General features: G+C 48.1%; 1 protein-coding gene across 1 annotated transcript in view; it reads right to left on the minus strand.

The window, feature by feature from the left end:
- Positions 1-27,133, minus strand: part of ITGB5 (integrin subunit beta 5) — a 57,820-nt gene that overhangs the window by 15,028 nt on the left and 15,659 nt on the right. Inside the window, exons 4-10 of the mRNA XM_053948136.1 lie at positions 26,795-27,044; positions 23,246-23,414; positions 17,246-17,407; positions 15,693-15,788; positions 14,558-14,647; positions 10,782-10,916; positions 8,098-8,527 (exon numbers count right to left, since the gene is read on the minus strand). Of these exons, the coding sequence (XP_053804111.1) occupies positions 8,098-8,527; positions 10,782-10,916; positions 14,558-14,647; positions 15,693-15,788; positions 17,246-17,407; positions 23,246-23,414; positions 26,795-27,044 (1,332 nt within the window). The remainder of the gene's footprint in view (positions 1-8,097; positions 8,528-10,781; positions 10,917-14,557; positions 14,648-15,692; positions 15,789-17,245; positions 17,408-23,245; positions 23,415-26,794; positions 27,045-27,133) is intronic.

A 27,133-nucleotide genomic window follows, 5' to 3' on the forward strand; every position in this document is an offset into this window, starting at 1 on the left:
GCATTTTTACATTGCAGCTACAAGCACTGGCCCTGCTTTCACAGGTCACAGCCAGCAGATAAGGGTCATCCCATGCTGTTTGTCCCAGCCCAGAGGCCATTTGAACTCTGGGATCTTCAGCCCTTTGAACAGGCGTGGAGCAGGATGGGGAGGCACACACTCTTAGAGGACAGGGGCACATGATTCAATATTAAACTGAAAAGAGAAGAGAAACCAGGTTAAAGGGAAAAAATAAATTCTGAGAGGAAGAAGGATTGGGGAAGGATGGAAATGATGCCCTGGGAGGAAGCGGTTTCAGGAGCCGCCCAAGGACTGGAGATGTGAGTAAACACATGTACTGAGTCACCCCATGCTCCTCCAAAAGGCCACTGAGGATCTGTGTGCCAGACTTCATGAAGATGAAATTTGGAATGCAAACACCTCCCACGTGGCTCTCAGCTCCTCTCTGCACTGGGACTACAAGCCACAGCTCCTGGAGATGAGCACACCCAGAACACCATGGGACACCCTGCTGAATTTGGTCCTGGCTAATGCTCAGGAACTCTTTGCCTACAAGTTAAAATCAAACACTTCTACAGAGGAATGCTACTGCCAGCCAGCCACTCACACAACCCTAGTGTGGAATCTCTCTACAGCCTTTCAAATCATCTGGGAGCTCAGGGCTGGGTGTCCCTGCCCTCAGATAAGCCTTCCCTGCACAGAAGGTGCCACCCTGGCACAGCAAGCACATGATGCAAGCACAGAGCACTGCAGGCTGCCCACAGCCTTAGGTAAGCATGTCCCAGACATGTCCCTGTAGTTTCTGCTCCTCTTCACAGTGAGTGAAGAGCAGACTTTCTCAATGACACTCCACACTAAAGGCTGAGAGGTTTCAGCCTTTAGCTCACTGCTGTCTGGCAGAGCATGGCCAGACCCAAGGCACCACGGGAAGCAGCCTGGGCTGACCCCAGGGCTCAGACACCAGCTCTTGCTGCCAAAACAAAGCCTAAAAGCCAACATCCCACGTGTCAGCAGCAGCAAGCACCTCCACAGTTCCTTCCTCACCTGTGGAAATATTTTCTAAATCACTGCTTGATCACATTCTGCTGCTCCAAAATGTTGCAACAGCATGGCAGCCCCACGCTCTACAGGAGGGCAAGCAGGAATGCAGGAATACCAACAGTTCAACAGCTGGCCTAAGACCTGGTTTATAGAAACACACATTAAAAAAAAATGGGCATTTTTCTTGATTTGGGACTTAGACATTTTGCAGCCAAATGACACTGGACACACAGCCAAACAGCATCTGCAGGGAGCTTGTAAGCAGGGCAAGAGTGGCATCAATCTGAGCAGGATGAAGGTGGATTCAGCTGACTGTTCTTCCCCACCACAGTCCTCAGCCCTGCCTGCTCCAGCTGACCTGGTCCTTACTTTTTTTTTTTTTTTTAGCTGACCCATTGGATTGGAATAAATGGAACTGACCTAAATCTTCCATTTCTTTACAGCAATCCATGTGATGAGAGTTAGCAGAATAGCTTTGCAGTTTAACCCCAGAAAAGGAACAGGACAGCAGTGATTTGATGCCTATTTGATTTGTTCCTTATTAAATGTTTGTAGTCTATTCTTACTGGAGCCAAACTATTTCACAGGTGGAGAAGGGATGTAAGCTGGAGAGGGGATGCCCACCCAAGACTGACACCAGGCACAGATGCTCTGGCCCCAGCTCCTCAAGGCTATGGGACGCAGCAAGTCAGAGGTTTATTTGTCCTTCTAATTCAGGGGGATTATTCTGTTTTATCCATTTATTCTCTGGCTCGCAGACATCTTGGGACAGGACCTTTGGCTGAGCAGCTCCTGCAGATGATAAAAGCAAAGGATTTTGGGAATGCATCAAGGAGAAAGGTCTTTAGGAAGCTCGAAGATAAACATGCAGTCTGAGTTTTGACCACATTGTAAAAGAGAGATGCTATAGCAGTGCCATCTCCTTGTTGTCTGCCCTGGGCTCTGCAAGTGGCACAGTAGGCAAGAGACTTCAAGGTGCCTGAAACCAGGTTTGTGGGCTGCCAAGGAGCCAAGGGCACCCTCTGCCTCACACAGTGTGACAACATACACAGACTGCTGTGTCTTCCAGTCCAGACTCAGCTTGTCTTCAGCTCCCTGTCTCCTACCCTGCTCTTTGGTGGGAAAAGGGGCATTCACAGTGCTACAACACCCTAATGATAGAGGGTTTTGTTTCAGAGGACTTTACTTGGTTCTGCTCACCCCAAACCACTCTCCCATGCCCTGCACTCCAACAGCACCCACAGCCTCTGACCCCTGAGCCCCCAGCCTGCTGCTAATGACTGGGACTCCTCACAAAGCAACTGGCACTGTGAGGTTACAGCACAGTGACCCAAGCTGACACTGCATCCTCTGCCACCAAAATAAGCCTCAAATATGCTGGTAGATGTGTGCTCCCCATCCTCCTCCCACATGGGAAGCACAGAGGGATTGACCTGCGGGGCAGCTGCCCCAGAGACGGAGCTGCATCTCCCTGCAGCTGCCTGGCTCACAGCTGCACTAGCACTTAGCAACAGCCAAATAATTATTTTTAACTTCCATATTTATATGGTCCTTTTGTCTCTCTCCTTCAGGTTCTCTTTTACTAGGCAGTGCTCAGAAAAACCTACAGATAACAAGACTTGACTTGACTTAAAAGGAAACATTGCAAATGTGGTTTAGGCTCTGTTCCTTCTCTTCTTTCCGCCACAGGCCACCCTCTTCCCTTCTGGCAGGGGTACATTTGTCAAAAGCCACCCCATCTGCAGCACAGCCACAGACAGTGGGCACAAAAGAAGCTCTCCTTCCTCTCCAAACCACATTCAAACATCACCTGCACCTCAGAGGTTAACAAATCAAATACCACCCATTTTTTTTCTTAACAGCGTCTTCTGGTAAAAATTTAGGCATTAGGAATGAAAAGAATTAAGATCAAAACTAAAATGCTGTTGTGTGTCTGAAAGATGTGGATCACCTTTATTCTCACATCTGATCATTTTCAGATGCACACCAGCATCCTCCATCCAAGAGGCAGTTATTGTTGCCACTCAGGATGGTAGTTTTATCCACCACTGGGTAGGTGAATAGTAACTGCCAAAGTACATGTGGAAGGAAGTCTATTTCCAGACAATGTGTCCATGGGCACAGTGACTTGTACAGTAACAGATCTCATCCAAATCCCCAGGGTGGAGATACCAGCAGGGGAATCAAACCCAAGTGCTACTCTCAAAGCGTGGGGCTCTAATGCAGGACCAGAATCCAGGGCACTGGCACTGAGCCATCATCCCACTGGTTGTTAAATGTGTTATGGACAGGGTACAGTGAAAACAAATTGCACAAGCACGAGTGAGGTTTCTAATTTGAGGCTGTGTTAAAACAAAACAGAACAAAAAAACCTTATCTCCCTGGGCCTTAGTAGAGGCTAAAACCTCCCTGAGCTTCCCTATTTACTAAAACCAAGAGAGGAAGCATTCAGAAGTAAATACTGAAGACTTGAATGAACTCAGCAGTTTTTGTAGTGGTTTCAGCAGGGCAGATGGAGTCGCATCGCGCGTCAGCTTGGCTATTCTCTGCAAAATAAACCCCAAATTCTCAATGAGCTGTCTCTTCCCACATCCCATCTCAGAAGTGATTCTGACACTTGCACGTACTTGCAGATTTGACACCCGATGCTCTATTGCTGATCTGAGTTTTCTGTGTCACTGGAAACCCTGTGCTGGTAAGGGAGGCCAGACCAGCTCCTGTGCTCCAAGGCATCACCATCATGCTGTGCTTTAGCCAGCCACGACCTTTAGTCACCTTAACCAGTTCAGATGCTCACAGCTGCTTACAAGCTAGAGAGACTAGCTTCATTTACAGAAGCAAAACTGTTTATAAATCTGATTTATTGTCCAATTCTAAAAAAAAATGAAGAAGAGAAACCACTAAAGCTGGATCCCCTGAAGCTGGACCACCATCAGTAGCTGCTGTGCTGCTCAGGCAGTATAGATTTTCAGGATGAGATCTTTTGTGTTTTAGGGGGAGGAAGGGCTGCAACATGACAAGTGTTCTTCTGTAATTAGTGATGTGCCTGTGCACAACCAGAGCCCTGGGCTGAAGAGCACACAAATGACACTCACACAGGGAGCTGGGGAACAGTGGTGGTGGATAACGGGATATTTCTTTAGAGAACCATATGATGCTGATGTTCCATGTCCCCCCATCCAAGAAAAAATAGGTCTGGAGCAACTGAAGCTAATGAAGCTTGGCCTCCAACAAGCCAGTCTTTCTTCATTAGAGGCAAATGTGTGATGCCCTTACTGGGGCCTCTCCTCCCTCCTGCCACCTTGTTTTATGGGACCTTCAGGAATGCAATTAGGGCAGAGATGTTTCCTCCTTTGTCAAAGTGCTGGGCAGGCAGCCAAGGAGTTCAAAAGCCTGTGGCTTGTGTAGCCAGCTGCCCCTTCCCCAGCCCAGCTGCAGGCAGGAGGGCTTTCTGCCCCTCTCCCACAGCCACCCACATTTCAGAGTAGAGGGGACAGAGTGATGTGTTGAAGATCTCAATGAAAAAAGGCAACCTCTCCACCCAAAGAAAAACTGGGAGTAAAGCATTTGAGGGTTTGGGAAGCCTCTGCCTGATTTGTCAGAGCACAGTGCTGCAGATAACTCAGCTGCATTTCTTTTATAAGAGCAGAACACTTGTGCAAACCATCCCCTATGGCCCCTCCAGAAGCTGGATTAATGGTTTGAAACAGCTACTCCAGAGCTGTTACCTGGACTTGGGGAGCAGCAGAACAAATGCCACTTACTAGTGACTAAATGATATTGATTCTGAGTTGGATACAACTTGAATTAACATTTACTCCACATTAAAAATTACTCCCTTTTCCCACTTCCCTGACAGATGCAGGAGGAATGTTAAACCTCCCACTAACATTAAATCTTGCTGGTTCTTTAGGTTCTTTTTCACCCAAAATCTGCTCCTCCGTTCATGAGAGGGACTACAAAAGGACTGGAGCCATAGGCAGCACTGTCTGCAGGCATCTCTCCTCTCAAATGCTGACAAAAATGAGGCTCCAATATTTATAAATGGACCCAGAAATTAACTTTTTTTTTTTCCTAGCCAAAGGACCAAATGCCAAGAGAAAAGAAACAAGTTCGTTTCAGAGTATTTCAACCCCACTTCTGCTGGGTATACAGGATGTCTGAGCATAACATGTCACCCATCCCTGTGCCATGGCAGTGATTCAATGGGGACACTTTTACTACAGATCATAAAAGGAAGAAATGCCTGCACAGATTGGTGATGGGCTCATGGGGCCTCTGAGCTGAGGCATGCCATAAACCACAGCCAGGTAGGTGCAAAGCAGTTTGCCTGAGTGGATTTTTACTTCTCAGCTCAGAAAACTGTGCTCTCCTCGTGGTGCTGCCCAAAACCTCGGCTCGAGTTGGACTGGCTGTTTTCTCATCAGCTCTGTCTGGGATGGGCACTCCAGGTTCATGTACACCTTGTTCAACAGCTGGGGCAGGTATAAATGCATTTGATGGGGGACACCACAGCCTGTGTGCTAAACCTGAGGCTGGGTTTCACTGTTCAAAGTATAGTCAGTCATCAAAAATGCACTGAGAGGCAGTGACTGCCTTCAATGCAACCAGAGGATTCAAAGAGTGTAAATAAAACCCTTGACAGCAGTGATGAGTTTCCCTCATGGGTCCAAGCCAAGAAACTCCCAAGCAAGGACACAGACAATAATCTGCAGCAAAATGACAGCTCCCTACACTCCGCTCTTTTGGTTTGTGCTTTAGCTAAAACCTGTTGGTCTCCCCCTGCACTGCCCCCAGAGAGTGATGGGCACAGGGATGACAAAGCCTTTCAGGGACAGACACTGTGCCCAGGAAAAGACAGAGTGAGGGCAGGGTGTCATTTCACCCCCTAGCAGGAACAAAAACAGCAACCAGCCACCGTAGCGACGGCCCTGAGAATCAACCTGCTCCCAAGGCATCACCCAAACTCTTCTGGCTTCCAAGGCTACATGTGCTGGTGGACAGATGTTCAGTGCTGAACTAAACACCTGGTCTTTTCCAAGAAGATCCCAGTTGTAGGAGGGAGAGAGCGTGGTCTGCTGGAAGGCCCCAGCAATGTTTGTGTAGCAGAGGGCTGTTTGTTAGGGGCAGCTTTGGGCATAGCCCTGCCATGCAAGCTCAGGGTGGGCTGGTAAATCCCAAGCCTCTTGGCCTGACAAAACCACCTCAGAACGTTATGTCACTGGCACAGTGTTTGCTACGATTCAGATTTAGCATCACAACTGCTGGAATTTATGGGAAAAAAAAAAAAAAACACAAGAAAAAGAAAAAGCCAACAAGCCACCTCACATAGCCATGCCAGACTCCATCCTATCCCTCAAGCAAAGAGCTTGTTTGGCCTCAGCCTACCCTTTGTTTTCTTTCATAGCTATAAAAAGGACTTTTAAATTACTTTAAAAAACTTCAGCAAATCCCAAACCAGCTATGCTGTGCTTCCCAGCACCAGACATCCTGCACAGGGACACAGGCAAGCAGGTGCAACAGAAGGTACACAACTTGCTTTCCTGTGGAGAAGCAGAGCTCTAGCCCTCCTGCTGGAAAGGAAATTTGAGCACAGGTGTGTCCTTCTCTTGCAGCAACTGCTACACCAGTAACTTCCAACCTCTCTTTATAGCACTGATACCCTGCTTGCGTTTAAATCTACTCCTTTTGGGTGGGATGATGTTTTCAAAGCAATGTGGTCTTCTGGAGAACTCCCAGGCAGTAGTGCTCCTAATTACTTCACAGCTGAGTTTAATTTTTCCCCTGTCTACCTTCAAACACTTTTTTTTGTGCTTGCTCACCCATCTTTCCACTCATGCATCAGCAGGGAGAGCCCCAAGACCCCCCCAGTCTGGGCAGTCACTGTCAGGGTGGAATTGGCCTTTCCCATTGGATCCTAGCAGGGATGTCCAGGCCAATTCCAAACCCAGAGTATTGCCTGCCTCATCTTCAGCAGTGACAAAATCACTAGCCAGGCTGCAGGAAAATTAACACAAACATCCTCTATCCGCCTAACAACACAATCGCTTCAAACAGTCAGAAACATGCAACCAAAGCTTATTGCTCCACTCTGAAATATGCAGGGCAAGATAAACAGCAGCGGAAAAAAACATCATTTCCCCGGAGAAAACATAAAAAGTAACTATTTTTTCCAAGCTTACACTTGTTTGGAATTTTTGTCCAAGGTTTTCAGCTACAGAAATATTTTACTTGTTTGAAAGCAGGCAAATCTTAAATAACAACCCTTCACCCTGATCCAGCTGAGGGAATTATGTCTGAGGGCTAATCCAGGCAATTATGTACAAGGTAAATTATTTGACCTTGGACTGATGAGGTTTTAAAACCATTTCAGCAAACACAGCTAAATAACTCGTCTACCTTTGTTTAAGCAAAGCTGACTGGCTACAGCTTTCCCAGTGAATGACTTGTTTTCCCAGTGGCAGAAAAATCCATACATAAAACAGCTTTAGGAATCTTTAATACAGCTTTAATACAGCTTTTCTCTAATAAGTAACAGCCTGAAACACAATCTTTCACCTGTGATGCACCAGGGGATTACACGAAATACTTCATCTTTAAAAGAAGATTGTTCCTGCCTAGGCAGGAAGGATGGCACACATAGGAGAAATCCAACCTATGAAAACACCAAAAAAGCCTCAGGGGATTCAAACCAGTGCTGATTTACTCTTTCCTAGGGAAATACATCAGTGTCCAAGAGATGTGCATAGTTACACCAAAATAACAACACCTCTGCTCATCTCCGTGGGACCCAGGCAGCAGACAAACCTGCAGGGAGACAGCCTTTGACTCCAATGTTGGAAACCCAGTTCTGATGAGGATAATGCAATTTTAGTTCTTAACGTGGATGCCTCTAAACCTCTCTCTCCTCATTCCCATAAGGAAAAGAAAGGGAGCACAGACTCCTCTGGAAACAGGGCAGATTCCCTGCACGCTCCATCCCGGCAACCTTCCCCATTTTGGGGCAGTTTTCTCGCTGCCACGACACGCAGGGCACAAGGGAGGGAAGGCTCCTACCTGAGCAGAGGACTCCCTTGTACCTGGCGCAGGAGAAGTCGTCGCACTCGCAGAAGGGCCCGTAGATGTTGCCGAACTCGCTCTCGTAGCAGAGGCACTGGTTGCAGCTGCACTCGCCCCTGCCGCTGCACAGGGGCTTGCCCTCGGCCTCGCGGCACAGCGCGTGGTGCAGCTCGCCGCTGGCCCCCTCCTCGCACTCGCAGCGGGCCCCCAGGTAGCCGGGGTCGCAGTCGCAGAGCCCGCAGGCGTAGGTCCCGTTGCCGCTGCATTTGCCGCTGGCCGGCGCGGCGTGGCTGGTGCAGCCGCACAGGCAGCTGTAGGTCACGGCCACCTCCAGCGTGTCCCGAAAGCCAGCCGGCTTGATGGTGAAGCTGTGGGACGTGTCCTCGGCAGGGCAGCTCCGCGCCTCCACGGCCACCTCGAAGGAAACCTGGGGGGAGATGTAAGGTAACAGGCACGGCCCCAAAGCAGCTGCCAACGGTGCTCCCCGGCAGGGAAGAGCAAATGTCCTGGGGAAAACTCACGGAGCAATTCCACGGAACGGGGCCCAGCTTCACTCCCAGGTGTGCAAAAAAACCCCAAACAATTGCACATCTAGCAAGGGCACCTGCAGCTCAATGCACCAACATCTGCCAGTCCCATGAGGGGCTGGGCATCCAAAGCATTTTAAAACTCTTTGCTGTCAGCCATTCACAGCAATTTCCCCCATCAGGCACCACTGGTTTCTGTGACGTGGGAAGGAACCTGCCTATTCCCATGAAACAAACAGGGCAAAACTCTAGCAAATAATCCAGTTTTCATGCTATTAAAAATAGAAAACTCTCTCAAAACAGGCACTATCAAAGATCTAACCAGCCCAGCAAAGAACCCAAGGTGCCTGTAAGATCATGGATTTAGAAGTTTTTATGGGACTCCTGATTTGCATGTGGAAATGTGTATCAGCCCCACAGGGGCTGTGGGCATGCTGCTCACAGGCCATTTTTAATGGATGCTTCTATCAAGCCTGGCTTCAGAAGGGTTATACACATCATTACGTGGTTATACATCACACCCCTCATTTTATGTTGCTACAATCCAGTGTCAGGGATTTTCTCCTTGAGAAAACCAGGACCATAGTTTGGTTGCTTGCTTAGCCCCCGATTTAATCCTGCTCTTTGTTAGGGCTGGTCAGTGCTGCCCAGAGCTGTCAGTTAGCAAGGAGGATTAACTTTATTCCAAGGAAATGAGACCCTTTCCTAGGCCTCAGGAAGGAATGCTTTCTCTCTGGGGACATTTGGGGGTCACCTCAAGACCTCACTGACTTCACTATCCCACAGGTCAAGGGGTGATGTGCAGATGAAGACACAGCAGCCATCCCTGGCAGGAGAGCTGCACCCCCAGGAAACATCCCTTGACCCCCTCCCATTCCCAAGGCCTGAAGCAATTAAGATAGAAGCTCAAATTACAGAGGAGGAGATCAGAAAGCAAGCTAAGGGGATCAGGGTAATCCTGCTCCCTTTCACCCGCTGACACCCACAGCCCCAGGACTAAGCCCTGCCAGATTAGGGGCCAGTGCCAGCATCATCCTCTTTGGAGAAACTTCCTTAGCAGGAGTCAAATCTCCTGGAAGCAGTGGGGCAGAAAGCCGCTGAAAAGAGGGGGTGGAGGTACATGGTCCCATAATCCTGTGGCATCTCTGCCTGTGCAGGCACCTTGATACGCAGGGTGCCCCTAAAATGGAGCGGCGCCAGTGCCAGATCCCTGCTGCACTCAGGCCAGACCCTTCATGGCACAAGCTGCAGCAGCTGGAGCAATCCCCTGCTCCTGCCAAAGCTGGAGCCCAGGACCAACCACCAGATTGACTCTGCTTCCTTGGGGGTTCAAGTTTTGCTGTAGGAACCAGGAGCTACAGGGATTGCTTTTACCCAGCTATCTAAGACCCAGTAAATTCAGTTTAAAAAGGAGGGCCACCTCCCTGTTTAACACCTCACATGATCCTTATTTGGTGGGGTAGAACTCCAGCTACTGTTGACTCTTTGAAACTATTTTTATATGCCACAGCACTGAGAGCTCTGGTATGTTTGCAGAGTCACTCTTCTCAAATAAGGCAATCAGGCTGCTAATGAACCCACACCCATGGCCTCAGAGAGCAAAAGTCTGAAGAAAGGGAGGAGATTCCCCACCAACCTGAGCCCTCCTACCCCAGCCCTGCAGCCCAGCAACTCAGTTATCTGCATCAACACTCAATTTAAACAAGCAAAGCTTAGCTTCACTGCTTTTTAAAAAGCACAGGGTGGATTATGCCATGTTAACATTTATTTCAGTCTGTGTGCCATCCAACAACCTAGGAACTGAACACAGGAGAGTTGCTGCCTATGGAATTTCACAGGTGAGAGTGGGATGTGAATATCTGTGATTAAGGGAAAAAGGCCCATTTTTGACTATTGCATCCTGCTGCCTGATCAGGACCTTTAGCTCAGTACTGTAGACAAGATGCTTTCCCTCTTTCCTCACAGCTCACCTTGGACTGACCTGCATCACCCAGAACTACTTCTAGCAGAGCCACTCTCTGTGGGTTTCCCGATCATCATGAGGAAAGCAGAGGAAAATGAGCAAAACTGTGTTTTATTGCCCAGCACCACTCATCAATGGAGGGAAGCAGGTGAAAGAGCCTCTCCAGAGGACAGATTAAAAGGCAGACTCACCGTATCTCCAATTTTGAGATCCCCACACTTCCTGAGTCCAGGATAGGACAACCCATCCTGGCACGTGGCTGTGAAGGTCAAGCCAATGTCCTCAGGGCTGTCCCAGACCGTGAGCTCCACCTTGGACCGAATACTCTGGAAACACAATGGGAAAGCAAACCATCAAGCTCCCAAACACAGAAGGGTTTCTTCTGCTTTAGTCTCTTTTCCTGCTGATTCCACAGGTTGGGTAGGACAACTCTGCACCTATATGAAAAAAAATCACCCCTGCACACACACTGACATTTTAGTTTGACTCAACCAGCCCAGAAGATTTCTGATGGTCACAACTAGATTCACAGGGAGCTGCTTACCACCCCTGCAGGGTGTAATGGACACTGCAGCCAGTACTGGAAACATACAGGTGCACAAGAAAAAGAAGAAAACCTTCTCAACCACAAACAGAATACCTCTGAATTGAAGGTCAGAGCTTTCTGTGCACATCTGCACCTTCTCCTCCCCATAAACCAGCTCATGAGCAAAGTGCAAAGCCTGATTCTCCACTGGCAGCTGTCCTACAATGTCTGTTATGCAGCACAGAGAACATGTGAAGCTGCACCAAATCTGTCCTGCTTTCTTCATTTCACCCAATGGGTCAGAAAAATGTATTCTCCCTCTTAGAAGAGAAAGCTGAACAAAAAGCACCCTTTCGTAAGTGTCAGCTGGAATGAGCACCATGGGAAAAAATTAATGAAAAATCTCTTTCTTTGAAAAAAACTTTTCAAAGTGAAGAGCATTTTCCATCTGTGAGGTTTTGGTTTGCTCTACCTCTTTCTTCTTCTTCTCAACTCTCTGCCTTGCTGCATACACAGACTTTTTAAGTCACAACAAAATGAAGTTTATAAATATTAATCTGGAATGGCATTGTTTTGTTTAATTCGTCCAATGGCTGGAACTGATTTTCATACCAGTGGTGTCCAAAAACGACGAAGTTTTTCAAAATGGAGCTTTTTGTACAAATATGCTTATTATCCAAAGCCAGCTTCCAGCTCCATCCCTCCTCCCCTTGTCTCTAGCCCTCACCAAAGAGGCCAGATTAAGGAAAAGTGCTAATTCAGACTTCCTTCCAGTACATGTGATGAAAAAAGCAGGATTCACATGCCAGCAAAGAGACAATGCTTCTAGAAATGGACAGAAAATAAATGAGTTTTGGCCGTGTGAATCTAAACCGTCCTTGACGAAAGAAAGGAATAATTCCCATCTCTCTAGTGTAACAGAGAAGCGTTCATGGGGTAGTAACTGGGACCACAGGGAGCATCCATTGCCTGTGGGCTGAACACTGCATGTGCCAATTGCCAATTAATATGTGGATAGATTAATCTTTGGATGCTCTGCCCAAATTATCCTGTAGAAATTAGCTGCTACACTGATATGCTCCCCAGTCTTCTTTCTCAGAGCATCCCAATGGTAGCATGGCAGAAAACAGTACACCAGGCCAAGCCTCAGTATGGCCTTGCACAGGCTCATCCTATGTTCCTACACAGATGCCAAATCCTCTTATTAGTCCTGTGTAGTCCTGCTGTTACCCTAATGCAGTGCCATTATTATCACACACCAGTGTCTCCTGACAACACCACAGCCACTGTGGAGAGTAACTGGTGGTTGCAACAAGAAACACTCCCAGGACCTGCCTGGATTTGGTTTAGGGAAGTGCTTCTTAAACCAGCATCTCATTTGCTCTCATCAGTCCAAACCCCGCCCTGTGTCTGGGCACAGCCTCCCATGAGCTTTTCCATCTCCCAGGTATGTTGAGATTTGGGGGAAGGGCAGGGAAAAAGCAGTCCCTGTTCTCTTTTGCTTCACACCAGGTGGGATGAAGGAGAGGGGACAGCGTGCTGAGCAGATGAAAAGGGAGATGGAAGATGAAGAGATGGAGAAAAGTAATCTTGAGGGTAACAAAAGCCCTAAGCAAGTCTGATGTGTGCATCAGTGAGGGGAAGCAGATGAGAGAGGACCAGAGATGGGGAAAACACCGAAGGGGAGGGACTGAGAACATCAACCACTGCCACCCTGAAGGAGAAGACAGTCCCTGTTTGCAGATGAAGGATTTCTCCAGGCTCAGACTTTCCTTTACACAGGGAATAAAAAAAAGGTCCACTCCCACTTGGGAAACAGATTTTTAGCCATCTCCTTCCGAGAGAATTTCCTCCGTCATTTCAGGAAAAAAACAAAGCTACCAAGAGGAGACGGGCTGGGTGGGCGCCAGGTTTCCGGTGGCTCCGAGCTGACCGTGGCACAGGCAGGAGCTGCCAGCTCCCCACAGCACTTCTGGGGGTCCCAGCCCACACCCATCACCCAGCTGAACAGGCAAGAAACTGACCCCAGTCTCAGCAGTCAGTCAACCCACAGAGCTCATTCCATGGGGCACCTTGGTCAAGCACCCACGTGGTTTCCAGCCAGCTGTGCTGGAAAGCTCACAAGGAAAGACAGGGAGGGAGCAGTGGTGCAGCCATAGGATTCCCAATGGTTTTCATCAGCTTGTATTGATCTGCAAAGGCTTGAGGGGTGGTAAAATGGAGGCATGGGTGCATCTTACAGCTGCAAAAATAAGGCAAAGGGAGGTTTCCACATGATGGCACTGAGGCCACATGCAGAGTCAATGTGGAATAAATATTCATTTCTTTCTCCCCAAGCATCTCAGCCACAAGACCCTCCTACCTCCAGGGGACAAACTGGGACAACTGGGCTTTTGATTAGCAGTATTTCCTGGGCCTCATTAGCAGCATTGACTGTTCATTGCTTTCCTCAGAGGGTGAAGCTTTGGGAAGCACTCTTCCCAAGGGCATAACGAAATGCTGCTTTAACTGCAGGGAGCTGGGGGAAAGGAAGGAAGAACTTTACAGATCATGCAAAGCACACCACAGCCCCACATGAATTCTGGTAAACTCCTCCAAAGAAGTTCTTATTGACTCTCTGCACTAATGAACATAGTACCAAGAAGAGCTTGCAGCCATCAAAAGCTGTGCCCACAGGTCCCATACATAAACAACTCTACCTGAGGGCTGACCTGTTATGGGGTCAGATTTCCATGCCCAACACCCAGCAATATCCTTGCAGGATCATGAAGACCTGACCCTTAAGAATTCAGGGAGAAGTCAACACATTATGCTATGTTGACACTAACTACGTTGACACTAACTATGCTATGAACATGCAATTTAGCTGCTTCTAATTGATCTGCTCCCCTGATCCCCATGGAGATGGATGACATCAGGTCAGCAGTACAACTCCAGGTCCCTTGCTGTCCTCCTCACTGTGCCAGAGCAGGCTGCACTGGCAGTGACACATAGGCTTCTTTGGGAGCATGGTCATACTCATAGGGTGTTGAAAACCAATGTTGGCTGCATGGAGAGCAAGGCAAGAATGAAACCTTACCTAGTCCCATCCTTGAGAGGCCTCTAAACATCAGATAACAAAGAAATAATCTATTTTACCTACAGGTAGGGTGGTCTCAGAGAGATCTGTTTTAGATGGGGCCTGTGTTTTGTGGGTAATTCTACACACAAAAGACATGAGGTGAAATTTCTGCTGTTCCACAGGTTCTCTTAGGTATCCATGCTTCTTGTCCTCCTCACACACCTTGTTTCCCACCCCAGGGTGGACATCCCAGCTCCAGCAGTGTGGAGAGGACAGGGGAGGGAGGCAGCCAAGATGGGTGGAGCTCACTGGGGGGAGCTGAACTGGCCACGCTCTTAGCACTTCTCACTTCAGCAGCTGTGGTATTAAAATGCACTTACGTTGTAGGCTTTGACGATCAGCTCAATGATATTCTTGGAATCTTTGTGCAAAATCTCCACTGTTGTTCCAGGAATCAAAGTGGTAAAGTTCTTTAAAAAAAAAAAAAAGTAGAAGAAAAATTAAAATGATGAGGTGCAGAGAGGAAAGCAGAGGATGAGGAGGGATTGACACCATGCCAGGGACACAGGCCACACACATACAGGCCCCATCACCCAGTGGTGTACATGGTATGTTTGGCTCTTTCAAAAGTAAAGCATTGCTAATGAAGCATGTCAAATATTAAACAAAGCTCATGGCCATGGGACAGGAGCAAACATACCTGGCTCTGCTGCTGGAGGGGGCAAGACCCAGGCACTGTGCACTCGGGAAAGCTGGCACTGCAGGGAGGGAGGTGCGGCTGTCCCCACTTCCCTCCCAACCCTGAGCATCCCCAGGAGAGGGGGTGGAGAACAAGCTCAGCCCTCCCACTCCCCATGGGCGAACAGCAGCATCCCGACCATAGCAACACGGCTGCTTGTTGTTCCTGCTTGAGCCTCGAGGGCCTCGGCAGAGGTTTCCAAAAGCAACCCCGCCTGAAACACCACCCCTGCATCTGCAGAGCAGCAAAACCCCACAGGGCGGCTCTAGACACAGGTTGGTCTTTGTGCCTTGGGTCAGCTTTCCTTTTGAAGGGGAGAACAGGAATGGCAGGAGAGTTCAAACTCTGTGTGGCACGTCAGGGCCCTGGACTCCGTGATGGAAAAACACAGCTGGGTAGAAACGCTGTGCACGATTAGGTAATGGGATTAAGTCACTGCAGAATGGGCCGAGCAGGTTTCTGCTCTCTGGCACGCTGCACGCTGGCAGCCGTCCGAACATCCAGATTAACACGGAGTCTATTTTAGCTCTTCACATGCTCACTAACACACATATATCTGTTTGCTCTAAGAAGCTTTAGTGCTTTCTGCTGAAAGGACTAGCAGGGCTGAGCCTTGCCTGCCTGCACCGGGCAGCCTGTGGCCACATGCATGCACCCCTCATCACTGCACACACGTGTTTGCCACTGCGCACACATGTTTGCAGCTGTCTCCACTCCCCAGGGCCTCAAGAGGCGTTTCAGTCTCCCCCCAGCCCAGGCAAGTCGGCGGCACTTACCTTGTAGAGGATGTAATGACTTTTTGTAACAGCGAAAATCAGGTGGATGTTGTTTTCAGCAAGTTTCTCCCCAAGAAGTGCCAGGGAAGGATAATCCTAGGGGGAAGAAAACAGGCAGAAAGACTGGTGAGTAACCCAGAAACAAAGACTAATTTCCTTGCTCTTCTCTTCCCAATAGCAAAATTCATTCCAGACACATGGCGTGTTTTGTTGTGGAATGAAGTCCCTGACGTACCAGCACAATCCCAACTGAAATAATAGAAATCTGTTAAATATTTCTACATCACTTCATATGAAAATGCATGACTGACAACACCACTAGCCACAGCAATACGCAAAACATTCCTTTAGGTTATTCCTTTCCCCTCTCTATTTTGCCATCAGCAGATGCACATGTGCTAAACGCTCAAGGGGTATGAGGCAGGGAGATCTAGAACTTCAGAAAGTGGAAATGTATCCGTTTTTTTCTCCCAAAGTAGAAACATCCATTGCCTGTTCTTTCTGCATATTGGGACCATAAAGAGATTATAGTAAGCTCTTTAATTCTGCAGATTTCCCAGGCAGAGAGGATGGAAGGGAGACACTGCTCTAGCAACAAAATAACAAACCAGGGCTCAGTTTCAAGAGACCAGCTTGAGTTTAAAACTCCTGCCTGCTTCTGAAGTGCTGTCCTTGGAAAAATACGTCTCATTTACTTGAAGACTGGAGGGCTGATTGAGAGCCTCTGAGATTCAAACATGGAAACGCCAAGGCAGCATCCCCCTGCCAGCTCCCCAGCATTAACTCCACATAAGGGAGCCAGTTCAGGGACTGTGCTCCCTTCCATATGCATCCACTTGGTAGGATTGCACAGGAGGTTCCACTGTAGAGCCCAGCTTCTGACCTTAACACAGCCACCCAGGTTCCCCTCCTCTCACTGGGTGACATTCAGGAACAAAAATCATAATTAGTGTATGTGATCTGCTGAATAAAGCACCATTCTGCAGAAGGATGGGATAATGAAGTGGCAGGCAAGTGCTCATTCATCCCAGAAGTTTCCTCCACCGAGTTCAATTTTTAAAAAGGGCTAGTTTGCCTGTTTATTACTAAGACTTATGTTAGTGTTGTGCTCAAAGGCTATGAATAAAAAGAGCATTCTGTTGTACTTGCTCGTGTAGTCACATCAAGATAGATACACCCTCCTCAGGAAGAGTCCTCTGGACAGTCCTCAGACTCCACCCCCCTCAGACATATTTTAGAAAAGGGATGACATATTCTGTTTCCTCTATACTTTGCAGGCAAAATATAATGCTCTTCAGGACACCAAGTTACTTTTCCATCCCTTGCAATGAGCTTTGAAGGAGCTCACTAAGTCACCAACTCATTTTTGACCATCACGGGAATGCCCAAAGGAAGAGCAAATTATATTTGCAAATTATATTTGCAAATTGCAGAAGCTGGGTTAAACCAGGCACTGCATTTGCCAAAAGCTGCTGGAGTAGGGATTGGCTGGTGTCCAGAGAGGTCCACCAGCCCACGAGATCTCTAAGGGCTGGGCCCCGTGCCCCACTCACCAGCTGGCTGGACGCGCTGTACTCGTTGGCTTCATTCAGGTGACACTGGCCATCGTGGGGCTGCACCAGCCCCCCCAGCTTCCCATCCAGGGCTATGTGGGGCACATCATCCGTGGTGAAGACCAGCAGGTGAGATGCCTCCTTACGCCAGCCGATCTTCTCCTGGGGGAAATCAAACCCTGTGAGACAGCAGCCTGCCCCTGCCAAGCCCACACATGGTCCCAGCCACGTGCCTGGCCAGCAGCAGACCCATTAGCATTAATTAGGAGAGTACCATGCCCCTGTCCACCCATCCCTGATACAAAAACAAAATGTCAGGAGCCAATCCAGCATTTCCCAGCATCTCCTTCCAACACACTTAATTTAAAAGGCATGAGGAGGTATGTGGACCGTCCACCAGACCTTCTCTACCCAGATCCAAGAGTAAGAATTTCAGCTGCTTTTATAGCCAAAGGAGACCTGCCAATTTCCTCCACACACATTTAATCTGACCTTGTTTCCTCAGCTCTGTGGAGCGGCCAACACAACAGCAAGAGCTGCAATATCCCTGCTCAGCATTTTCATTACTGCCTGCTCATAGAGGCTTTTTCTGAGCTGTGATGGACAAAGAGAGGTGCTTGCCTGAGGGGACTGGCTTTGGTGTAACCACACTCATGGCCAGGCACTCTGCCCTGATCCCCTTCTGCACACATCTCCTGGAAGCCATGGTGCCTCTGCTATTTCATTGTACAACTCTACAATGCCCCAGGCAGCTCCCTCCCCCTGCACCACAGCCCAGGAGGGCCAGGGTACACACAGCCAGAGCAGAGCAGGGACCTTTGGCATTGGTGCTGGCACTAATCCCACACAACCACTCTGCACAGTGCTGCTCTGAGAAACCTCTGCCTATTTAAAAACATGGTAATGTCAAGACATGCTGTACTGGTCCCTACAAAAGCACTGAGGTGTCAAGCACAGCACATGAAGTGTCCTCTGACCCCTCCTTGGTCCCTCTGTGCAAGGATCAGACATTATCACTGTCCTTGCACAAAGAAAGATGCAAGGACAGATTTTTTTCAAGTAAAGGGATAAGATCTAGATTACAAACATTTCCCTCCCATGGAGCTTCCCCAGGTTTCCAAGTGTTCATCAGCCAAGGAAGCGGATCTGTGCCTGTAACAGCACACTGAAGCACTTTATTGCAATGGAAGTGGGAGGAAACAGAGGTACCCAAAGGAAATTTTTGCAAACCACTGCAGCAAACCCCCTCAGTGGCTGCTCCTGCTGCCAGGTCACTGCCAAGCTGGGTGAGCAGGGGTCTTGCTGCTGACCATGGCAGGGAGATCCTGCCATAGCACAGACTGGAGGCAGAAAGTCCCACTGTCCAGAGCTTCCCCTTGGGCTGGCCACACTGACCATCTGCCAGCAGACACTGCCCCACACCTTCCCTGCCCACACACTTCCAGCATCCCACTCCCTCCAGACCCTGGCTCAGAGTACCAGCACACAAATCCTTTGGGAAAGCACAAGAGAAAAGCTAGGTCACTGATGGGAACACGGTGCAGACAGAGATACCAAACTCCTTCAGAGTTACTGCTCAGCTTATTTAGCAAAAGCAAAACTCTGTCCTGTTTACTGGAAGGTGCTGGCCCTTCCTATGGAGAACACTGGCGTGGGCAGGGCAGGAGAGCAGAGCAGGCAGAAGAGTGCAGAATCATGTGTGCCAGCGCAATTTTCGCCTCCAAATGTGAGTCATAGCCCAAAGCCTGCTGATCTTTCCAATAATATAACTCTTGCTTCAGGGACGCTATTCCAGAGTAGATTCCTTTTTCCTCCCCATTACAGAAGGCTTATTTTCTTTATTGACATTTAAAAAACCCCCACGATGCCTATAAGGCCATAGGAAGAAATTTTTGGCAACACACATCCTTTACCATGCACCAGCATGTTACAGTCCAGCTCAGGAAGCAATGAGGAGTTTTTGCTCTGGGAAGCAAGATTCATTCCTCTGAAGTTACCCCACTGGACAAAAGGCTAAAACCTCATGCCAAAATGTAACTTCTTAAGAACTCAACCCAAAAGTGATTACAGCTCTAATAATGCAAGAGGCAGTTTTCAGTCTACTCAGCCACCAGACAGAAGCCCATCCAATTCACTTTTCTTTGAGTACCAAAGCTGATTTATTTTTAAATTATTAAGGCCAAGAAACTCCCAAAGAGATTAGAAGGATTAATCTGAGTTTCATTTCCTTAGAAATGTGCTTCTCACAAAGAAAAGGAGCTGCATTCAAGCAGCAATTACAAAGTCACTTCAGGGGTGCTGGTGATGGTCACCTGCCTGCTAAGCCCACCTTTAAATCATGGGTTAAGAATTCCTTTGCATACAAACTCTCCATGACTGACACAATTTCCCACATAAACAATATCAAAACTGCTGTGGCTGCTCAGTTCAGGAACTCACTCCCAAAAAGCAATGAGCAACCACAATCTCAGTGCCAAAATCCAGGCACCAAAAGTATGTGATGCCTCAGAGCATCAAACCAGGGTGCCTTTGGTGGGCTGGCAAGCCAGTGCTGATCCCACACCAAAAAAAAAAGCTGTAGACCTACAAAAATGCCCCCCAAGGAGGCTGGCATGCCAAGGAGCATCTCACACTGCCTCTGCCAGTGGCCTCAAGGCACTGGAAAATACAGCTCTTCAGCATGCAGTTTCCACTGTGAAACCCAGAGCAGCACTCCACTCCGCTTAAAGCAAATAACCAAGGAGAACTTCATTTATTTTTATTGGACTGGGATTGCTGAACAAGAAACCCTGCACTGATACCTACCCCCTCATCTGGTTTTTGATCCTTATGGGATAAGAAGAATTTTTTAAGCTGGGGTGGGACTGGACCCAAAGTATTGTAACATGTTTCCACAGGACTTGGGCTGCTACGGATCCTGCTCCTACTCCTACAACTAGCTGCAGTTGCCTTCTGTACCCCAAAAAAACAGCTTCTCACTCCATACAGCCAATAGTGACTGGCAAAACTGCCACAGCTGCCTCAGCACAGCTCTCCAAATACCATGAAAAAGCTGCAAAGCCTGTATTTCCATGCCTGAATAAATACCTACATTTATATTTTGGGCACTGAATAAAAGCCATTCAATTGCCAAGACTCAGTTGCCAAGACACCCCCATGGATTCATCAATTTGTCTAAAACCTCACCAGTTTTTCAGGTGCAGACCTTTCTGGAAGCAAGAAACAGATACAGGTGCAAGGCAAGTATGCCTTAGGGATCAAAATCCAAAACCTCCTTCACTTGGTATTGCACTGAAAGGCACCTCAGTGTCTCCCAGATGCCTTGGCTATCTCCAACTACCAGTGTCTAGCAAGCATGAAAACCATTCCAAAAGATGCTTTGTTTTCCAATCTAGCATTATCTCCTCACTTCATCTTAGCATATAAGATCTGAAAATTACACATACCACCAAGCCATATATGAGGCTTACACTTAGAGAATGGCAAAAAACGAAAATATTGCAAATGGAAAATGTAATTATGGAAGGCTGATTAATATTCCTGGCATACTATTTTAGCATCAGAATAAAGGCTTATTGTCTCTGGCTCTTTCATTGCCTCGAGAATAACATTTACCATATCTTCATCTTTCAGAAAGGAGCCAAACCCTGAGCCTGCTCCTTAGTCTCTATTAGCTGTACAAACTTCCCCCATTCCTTGGGTTGAAGACCAGGCCAAAACATAATTTGAGTGCTACAGAGCCCTTAGGCAGCTCATGCAGAAGAAATGCTTGCTATGCATTCCAGTGTAAAAACATCTAGTCAACACAAGAAGTATTGTTTCTGACACCTCAGAAGGGGCGAAGGCCTTGTTTAGACACCATGGCTTGGAGACAGCGAGGCTCTGCTATGCTGTGACCAGCTCTCCCCTTGATGCTGAGCACAAAGTGCTTCATGAGCAACACACTACATGTCCCCCAGGCAGGGGACTTTCTAAAGTGATAACTACCTGGAAAAAGCTGGAGCACGCCAGTGAGATGCAATGGGGTGCCACAGCAGTGATGAGGAAACCACCTCAGAAGTCACCAAGGTACCCATACGCTGCTCTCCTTGCATGGGAGGGGGAATAGTTCCTGAGTTAACAGAAATTGCTGTCTGTTTCTGGGGTTTTCATCCCCGTGATACTCCATTAGTCACTGCAAGATGAAAAACTCCATGCCAAGAACATCCTCATCAGCAAGCTGCATTTCACTGCCACCCCAGATGTCTGCAACCCTCACCCATCTCAGCGGTGTTGAGCCTCACCACAACCCACAGCCACTGACCAGCCTGGGCTTAGGGACCGCAAGGGAAATTAAGCAATAGTTCCCATTTTGACTGTGGGACCAAACATCCTAATGTCAATCAGCTGCCTTGAAATTTTGCTTTTTTTAACTCTGGACAGACAGAATCTTTGCTGCTCATGGCTGTGATGAGAGGCAGCTGCTCTGCCCAGAGCAAGGCACTGCCAATGCAGCATGAGTCACAGCACAACCAGTTCTCCTGCCTTGCACACCAGGCCCATGGACTTCCTTTCCCACACCCAAGCTCTAGTAATTAATTAACTGCTGTGGCTGCAGAAATTCGCTGTCATGACCTGCCACATCATGCCAACAGTCATGCATGTGCATTTGCTCACCTTTGCTCACCTTTCCTTCAGGGTGCTCATTCCTGAATTTAGACGGTACCAGCATCTAAATTAATCTTCTAAATTTAGAAGGGATCTGGCTGTCCATTCAAGAAGGGGTCCTTACCAACAGTCTGAGACTGCCACAAATACAGAGGAAATATCTTACAGGTCTCCTGCCTTCCACCAACACTTCAGAAATGAGCCCTTGTGACACACACTGAAGCACTGCTGCACCACAGGGAAATATTTGCCTGTTTTTGCAGTAACATCATGGAAGGGAGTGCAAAAACCCACATGGTGAATGGCACAACTGAGTCACCATCCTGAGCCATCCCTGCTCTAACCATGGGAGCCACCTCTCCAAAACTGAGAAGCACTATATATCCAGACAGTTATTGGGAGCAGCACTGTAGCTGTGCCAACAACAATATCCGTGGGAAGATGCCCCAATGGGGCAGGTTCAGTCCTGCCAAGAGTATGAAACACGGAGAAGCCAACCCAGGCAAGGAAAGATCTGGTTTCCCACATGCCTGCATCCCATCGCTCCCACAGACCATGCCTATCTCCCAGCTCCCATCATTCAGACCCAGAATAAAACATGCCCAACCAAAAGGACTACGCAAGGCTGAAGCAAACACAAAGCAAATTGCAGCAATAGGGAGAAAAGCAAATAGAACCATTCCTGATGAGCAGGGAAGCTCAGCCTCATGTCAGAGTGGAGCAAACACTTTCATTCATGACAAAGGGATATGGAGCAACTCAACTACTTGTTCCAGAAAGATCTTCAAGCAAGCATCTCCAAAAACCCTAAGGACATGGCTAACATGGCACCAAGCTAATGAACTCTGCTCCAATTCTGCTGACAAAGAGAGAGAGAAGGATATCAGCACCCAGAGGTGAGATCATCCCCCCACACACAGAGGGAAAGTATGAGCAGTAGGAACCAGCTCCAACCCTTAACATGGGTCTACTGCTGCAAGATGTGTTTGACACACCCTTGAAAACCACACTGAGCTGATGTGCTGTACTGCTGCACACAAGTGTATGTGACTCTGGAAGGATTCTGTCCCAGGCACTCAGCACCAAAGGTCTAACTGTGTAAAGAAATCTCAGCCCTAAATTTGCATTTGCAAAAGTTCCATTTTTATCCCTTTAACTAGAAAAAGAATTAACCTTTTTTCCTTTGCCTGTTTATCTACAGAAGCACATAAAAACAACCGCCTCTACTTTTAAAAGCATTTTTCAGTTTGTCCAAGAAAAATTTACTAGTTACTTCCAAGAAATGGCAAACTGAAACTCTGCCTTGGTTCAAGAACAGAGCAGAAGAAACCTCCAGAAATCAGAGCAACTCACCTTGCACACAGCAGCCTGCAAAATGGCATCGAAGCCGCCCTCTGGAGCATCTCTGTTGCGGGAAACCTTCTGTTTCTGGACTTCTTCGTTGAAACGGTCGACTTTATCCGTCAGGGACAGGAGGTGGCGGAAGCCAAAGGATGGGACACAGCTGGGGAACAGCTTATAACTGTGGGAAGAACAAAGGAGTGGTCAGCTGGGAGCAACCACACCCACAGCCAAGAACTGCAGAAGCTCCCAGCTCTACCAGGTTGGTCCCTCAGATTTTGTTCAGAGGGTTGGAATACCTTTGCAGTGCTTCGTATTTTGGACAATTCAACTTTTGGCTATTTCTCTACAAAACCCTGCAGTAGAATCCTTTTTTTTTTTTCCCTCTCAGGGGCTTTCAGAAGCTGAAGTTTCCAGAGGTCCCACCAGGACTGAACATCTCTTTCCACATACCATGTGAGTGGAGACACTGAGCACCAGCCCACCCTGGGCCATGCAGCTCTGCAGTTTCAGCACTCATAAAGTGGTTTTCACTGGGAATCTGCAGCCAAGGATGCGACCCAGTGATAGGGAGGCTGCATTTTGGCAGATCCACCCTCCCCAGCAGCCCAGCAGGGCCATGGGAGCCATGCCCCACGTGCAGAGTGTGTGGGCTGGTGTCAAAGGGCAGGAGCATCACTGCTGAGAGCTACCTTTCCCCTCTTCCGCAGTATAGATTTTCACTGTGTCATCCAGTTTTCTTGCCAGTATGAGCCACCCTACACCTACGGCACATCACCAGGCACCTGGCAATTGCCCAGTATGAGATGGAGTAATAACCAACACCAGCTCAAGCTTCCTCCCACTCTGCCTGCAAGCTGGTGAGCAAACACCATCTCTGCTTCCCAGGGCGCCACTGGAGCAGAAAGGTAGAAGGGGCTCCCTAAGGCAGAGAAATGTCTTGGCAGGCTACCAGGAAACCTTTTATTTTCCATACAAAACCATGAGAAGGCAGTTTTGGTGCTCACTTGGAGAGCTCAGCAGAGCAGCTCCTGCGGCATGGAAAATCAGTGAGTGTGTGCAGAAGAGAGGAATGGGAAGGGTTAAAAAGAAATGTGTTTAAAGAAATGTGTTAGTGTAAGTTGACCTTGCACTAATTCACTCTTATCTTTAAACATATAACCCAGAGTACAATTAAAAGCTTCTGCTGACACATGACCCACTATGGATAAGTTGCAAGAGGCTTTTCACACAAAGGAGTATTTAAAATTTACCATCACTGAGAACTCAAAATCCTCACAAGGGACCCCAAAGCAGGGATTTCCATAAACACACACACCCTCCTCACTAACTGTGGGCAGGTCTTATTGCCCTGGGCTTGGTTGGCAATTAGAGCCATCCCTTTTGATCCATGATCCAGTGATCCATGTCCAGACTCGCATCGCGCTCATACCCAGGGCAAGGCAAGGAGTCTGCCATGTCTGAAACCTCTGCACTGCAGGGTCTCAGCAAGCTGCCCTTAGCCCATCAGGATGCTGAGGCAGGAGCAGAGGTGATGAAGGAGACAAGCAAAACAGGGCTGCACCCCACCCAGACCTGCAAGTCAGTCACCACCACAAGGAAGAGGAAGGGAGAGTCTGGACCAGGGGCAAAAAGCACCCATTGCAGCTCAAGTTCACTTGCAGCTTTTCTTAGATGCTGAACGGATTGGTTTGACACCAGAAATAGCTGCAAACAAAACCACGCCTGACAACCTGCCTCGCTGCACCGGGGACACATGGCAGCAGCCAGAGCCCCCACACAGAGCAGGCTGGGGAAGGAGATTCCATCAGAGAGCAGGGAGCCAGCACCCCTGGTCTGAATGGAGACACACGACAACTGGAAGGGAGCACCTACCAGATGAGCTGCCGTGGGCAATCCTTCCTAAATGTTTTCCCAAGACCAGGCTGGCTTAAAGTAACCAATAGAAAGAAAAGCAACCACCTGGGTAAAGCCAAAGGAACACACAGATAGCCTGATCATGGTGGGAAAAGCTGAGGTGACAGCTCTGGATGCTCTTCATAAAAGGTCATTGGAAGTCTCAGGTACACCCTTGTTGCTGAGTTGTCCAGTTCCATCCTCTCCTCCCTTTGCACCCATCTCCTCCTGCACTTTTCACTCTGTTTCACTTGGCAAAAGCCACATCACTCAATCAAATCACACACCAGCCAAACAAAGTTTCCAAGATTTCTCCAGCTGGAGCCTGTCCCCAGACTGAGGGCAGGTGTCAGAGACTGAGGACAACAGAGATGATAGAGGATCCCTCAGAGGCTATGCCAAATTTCTGGGAGAAGCACTGTGAAGATTGTGGTGTGCAATGCCATTGTGGCAGAGACACCTTCCTGGCTCAGTGTGGTCACTTTTGCCTCATGATTAAAGCAAGAGTTTTCAGTGTTAAAATCCATTTGACTTTCCACTCTGGACAGAACTGGTGAAAAGCGAATACAGATAATTTTTGTCTGGTCAACAAGCAACGTGCAGTGAGATGCCAATGCTTGGTCAGTGCCAAAAGCTGGCCTAGAAACTCACAGCTGATGCAAGCTGTCTTTATCTGCCTCTCAGAGCATGCACAGAGCTTGGCATCCATGCATGAGGTGATCTTACAATGCAAGTATCCACACCTGGCTCGAATGAAAGGGTTCTCCTCACTGTCCTTATGTGACTAGGAAGCACCCACTGATGGATGAGGTGAAGATGGGGACTACAAAGGTGTCAGTGGTGACACTGTCTCAGGAGGGCACTTGCTGCTGTATCCATCCTTCAATGCCAACACCCATCCCATCTGAGCCTGGACACCCTTCCCTACACCCAATTTTGCTCTGGCATAATCCTCAATTCAATGGACTTGATCCCAATGCTGGTGGTTAAAAGGCAAACAAAAAGACTTGCAAAGACACAGCGGGAAAAAAAAAGGAAATAAAGGGACAAAGTCTCTGATATCACCACAAAGTAAACCACATCATTTGTGTCTTTTGTAACTGCCAGTTTGCTTTCCTTCCACAGCAATAAAGATGAAAAAACGTCTGCCACCTTAAAAACACTCTATAAAAACTCATTAATCAGCACTATAGGCCATCGAAAAATCTCAGTTCCTCCAAACACTTTTGTTGAGAAGTTACATTGCCTTGGTCTCCTTATCTGTAAAATGCAGACAAAAAGCTTAATTGATTTACTCAATGCCAAAGTGTGACTCAGAGCTAGGATCAGAAATCAGGAATTTCTGGCTCTGGCTCCTTTTCCTTAAAGGCTGTAAAAAAGCCTGCTATGTCTGCATCCTTTTCAGGTACTTAAAAATAGCTTCAGGCTCCCTGGAACAACAGTTTCCCATGTCTAGATGCAGAGATCTCCCAACAGCCACAGCTAAATGAGAAGCTGTCCTATTCTGAATTGCTCAGTATCACAGTGAGAGTCAGACTCATCATCATTCCCAAAAACAAGGGCTGAAGTGTGGTTCATTATTTAAAGCAAAAAGGCACATGAAGACTGCAGCCAGGCTCCGTGCAAACACAGGCCTTGCTCCTCCAGGGTGCACCCACCACTTACCCAATGCAGGGATTGTTCTGGTATCTTGGTGCTGTGTAGGAGAAAGGAGAGATGTTTTTGTCCACAAAAGAGCCAAAGCCCAGACGGAAATTGCTCGTGAGCTTTCGCATCTCTTCAGCCAGCTTGGTCCCCAGATTGCGGATATTATCCAGGTCGTCGTTCATGGACAGGGACAGATCCATCAGGTAGTAGAGGTCCACGGGATAGTCCTCCACCTGCCGCACCTGGACTCGGAACGAGGTCCGGTCACCTGCACACACACAAAGGTTGGGCATGGTGAGCAGGAAACTCCCAGCACACATTAAAATCCAGATCACACTTTTCTTTTTTAACCCTGCA

This window comes from Vidua chalybeata, chromosome 7 (genome assembly GCF_026979565.1).
Source record: "Vidua chalybeata isolate OUT-0048 chromosome 7, bVidCha1 merged haplotype, whole genome shotgun sequence".
NCBI lineage: Eukaryota > Metazoa > Chordata > Aves > Passeriformes > Viduidae > Vidua > Vidua chalybeata.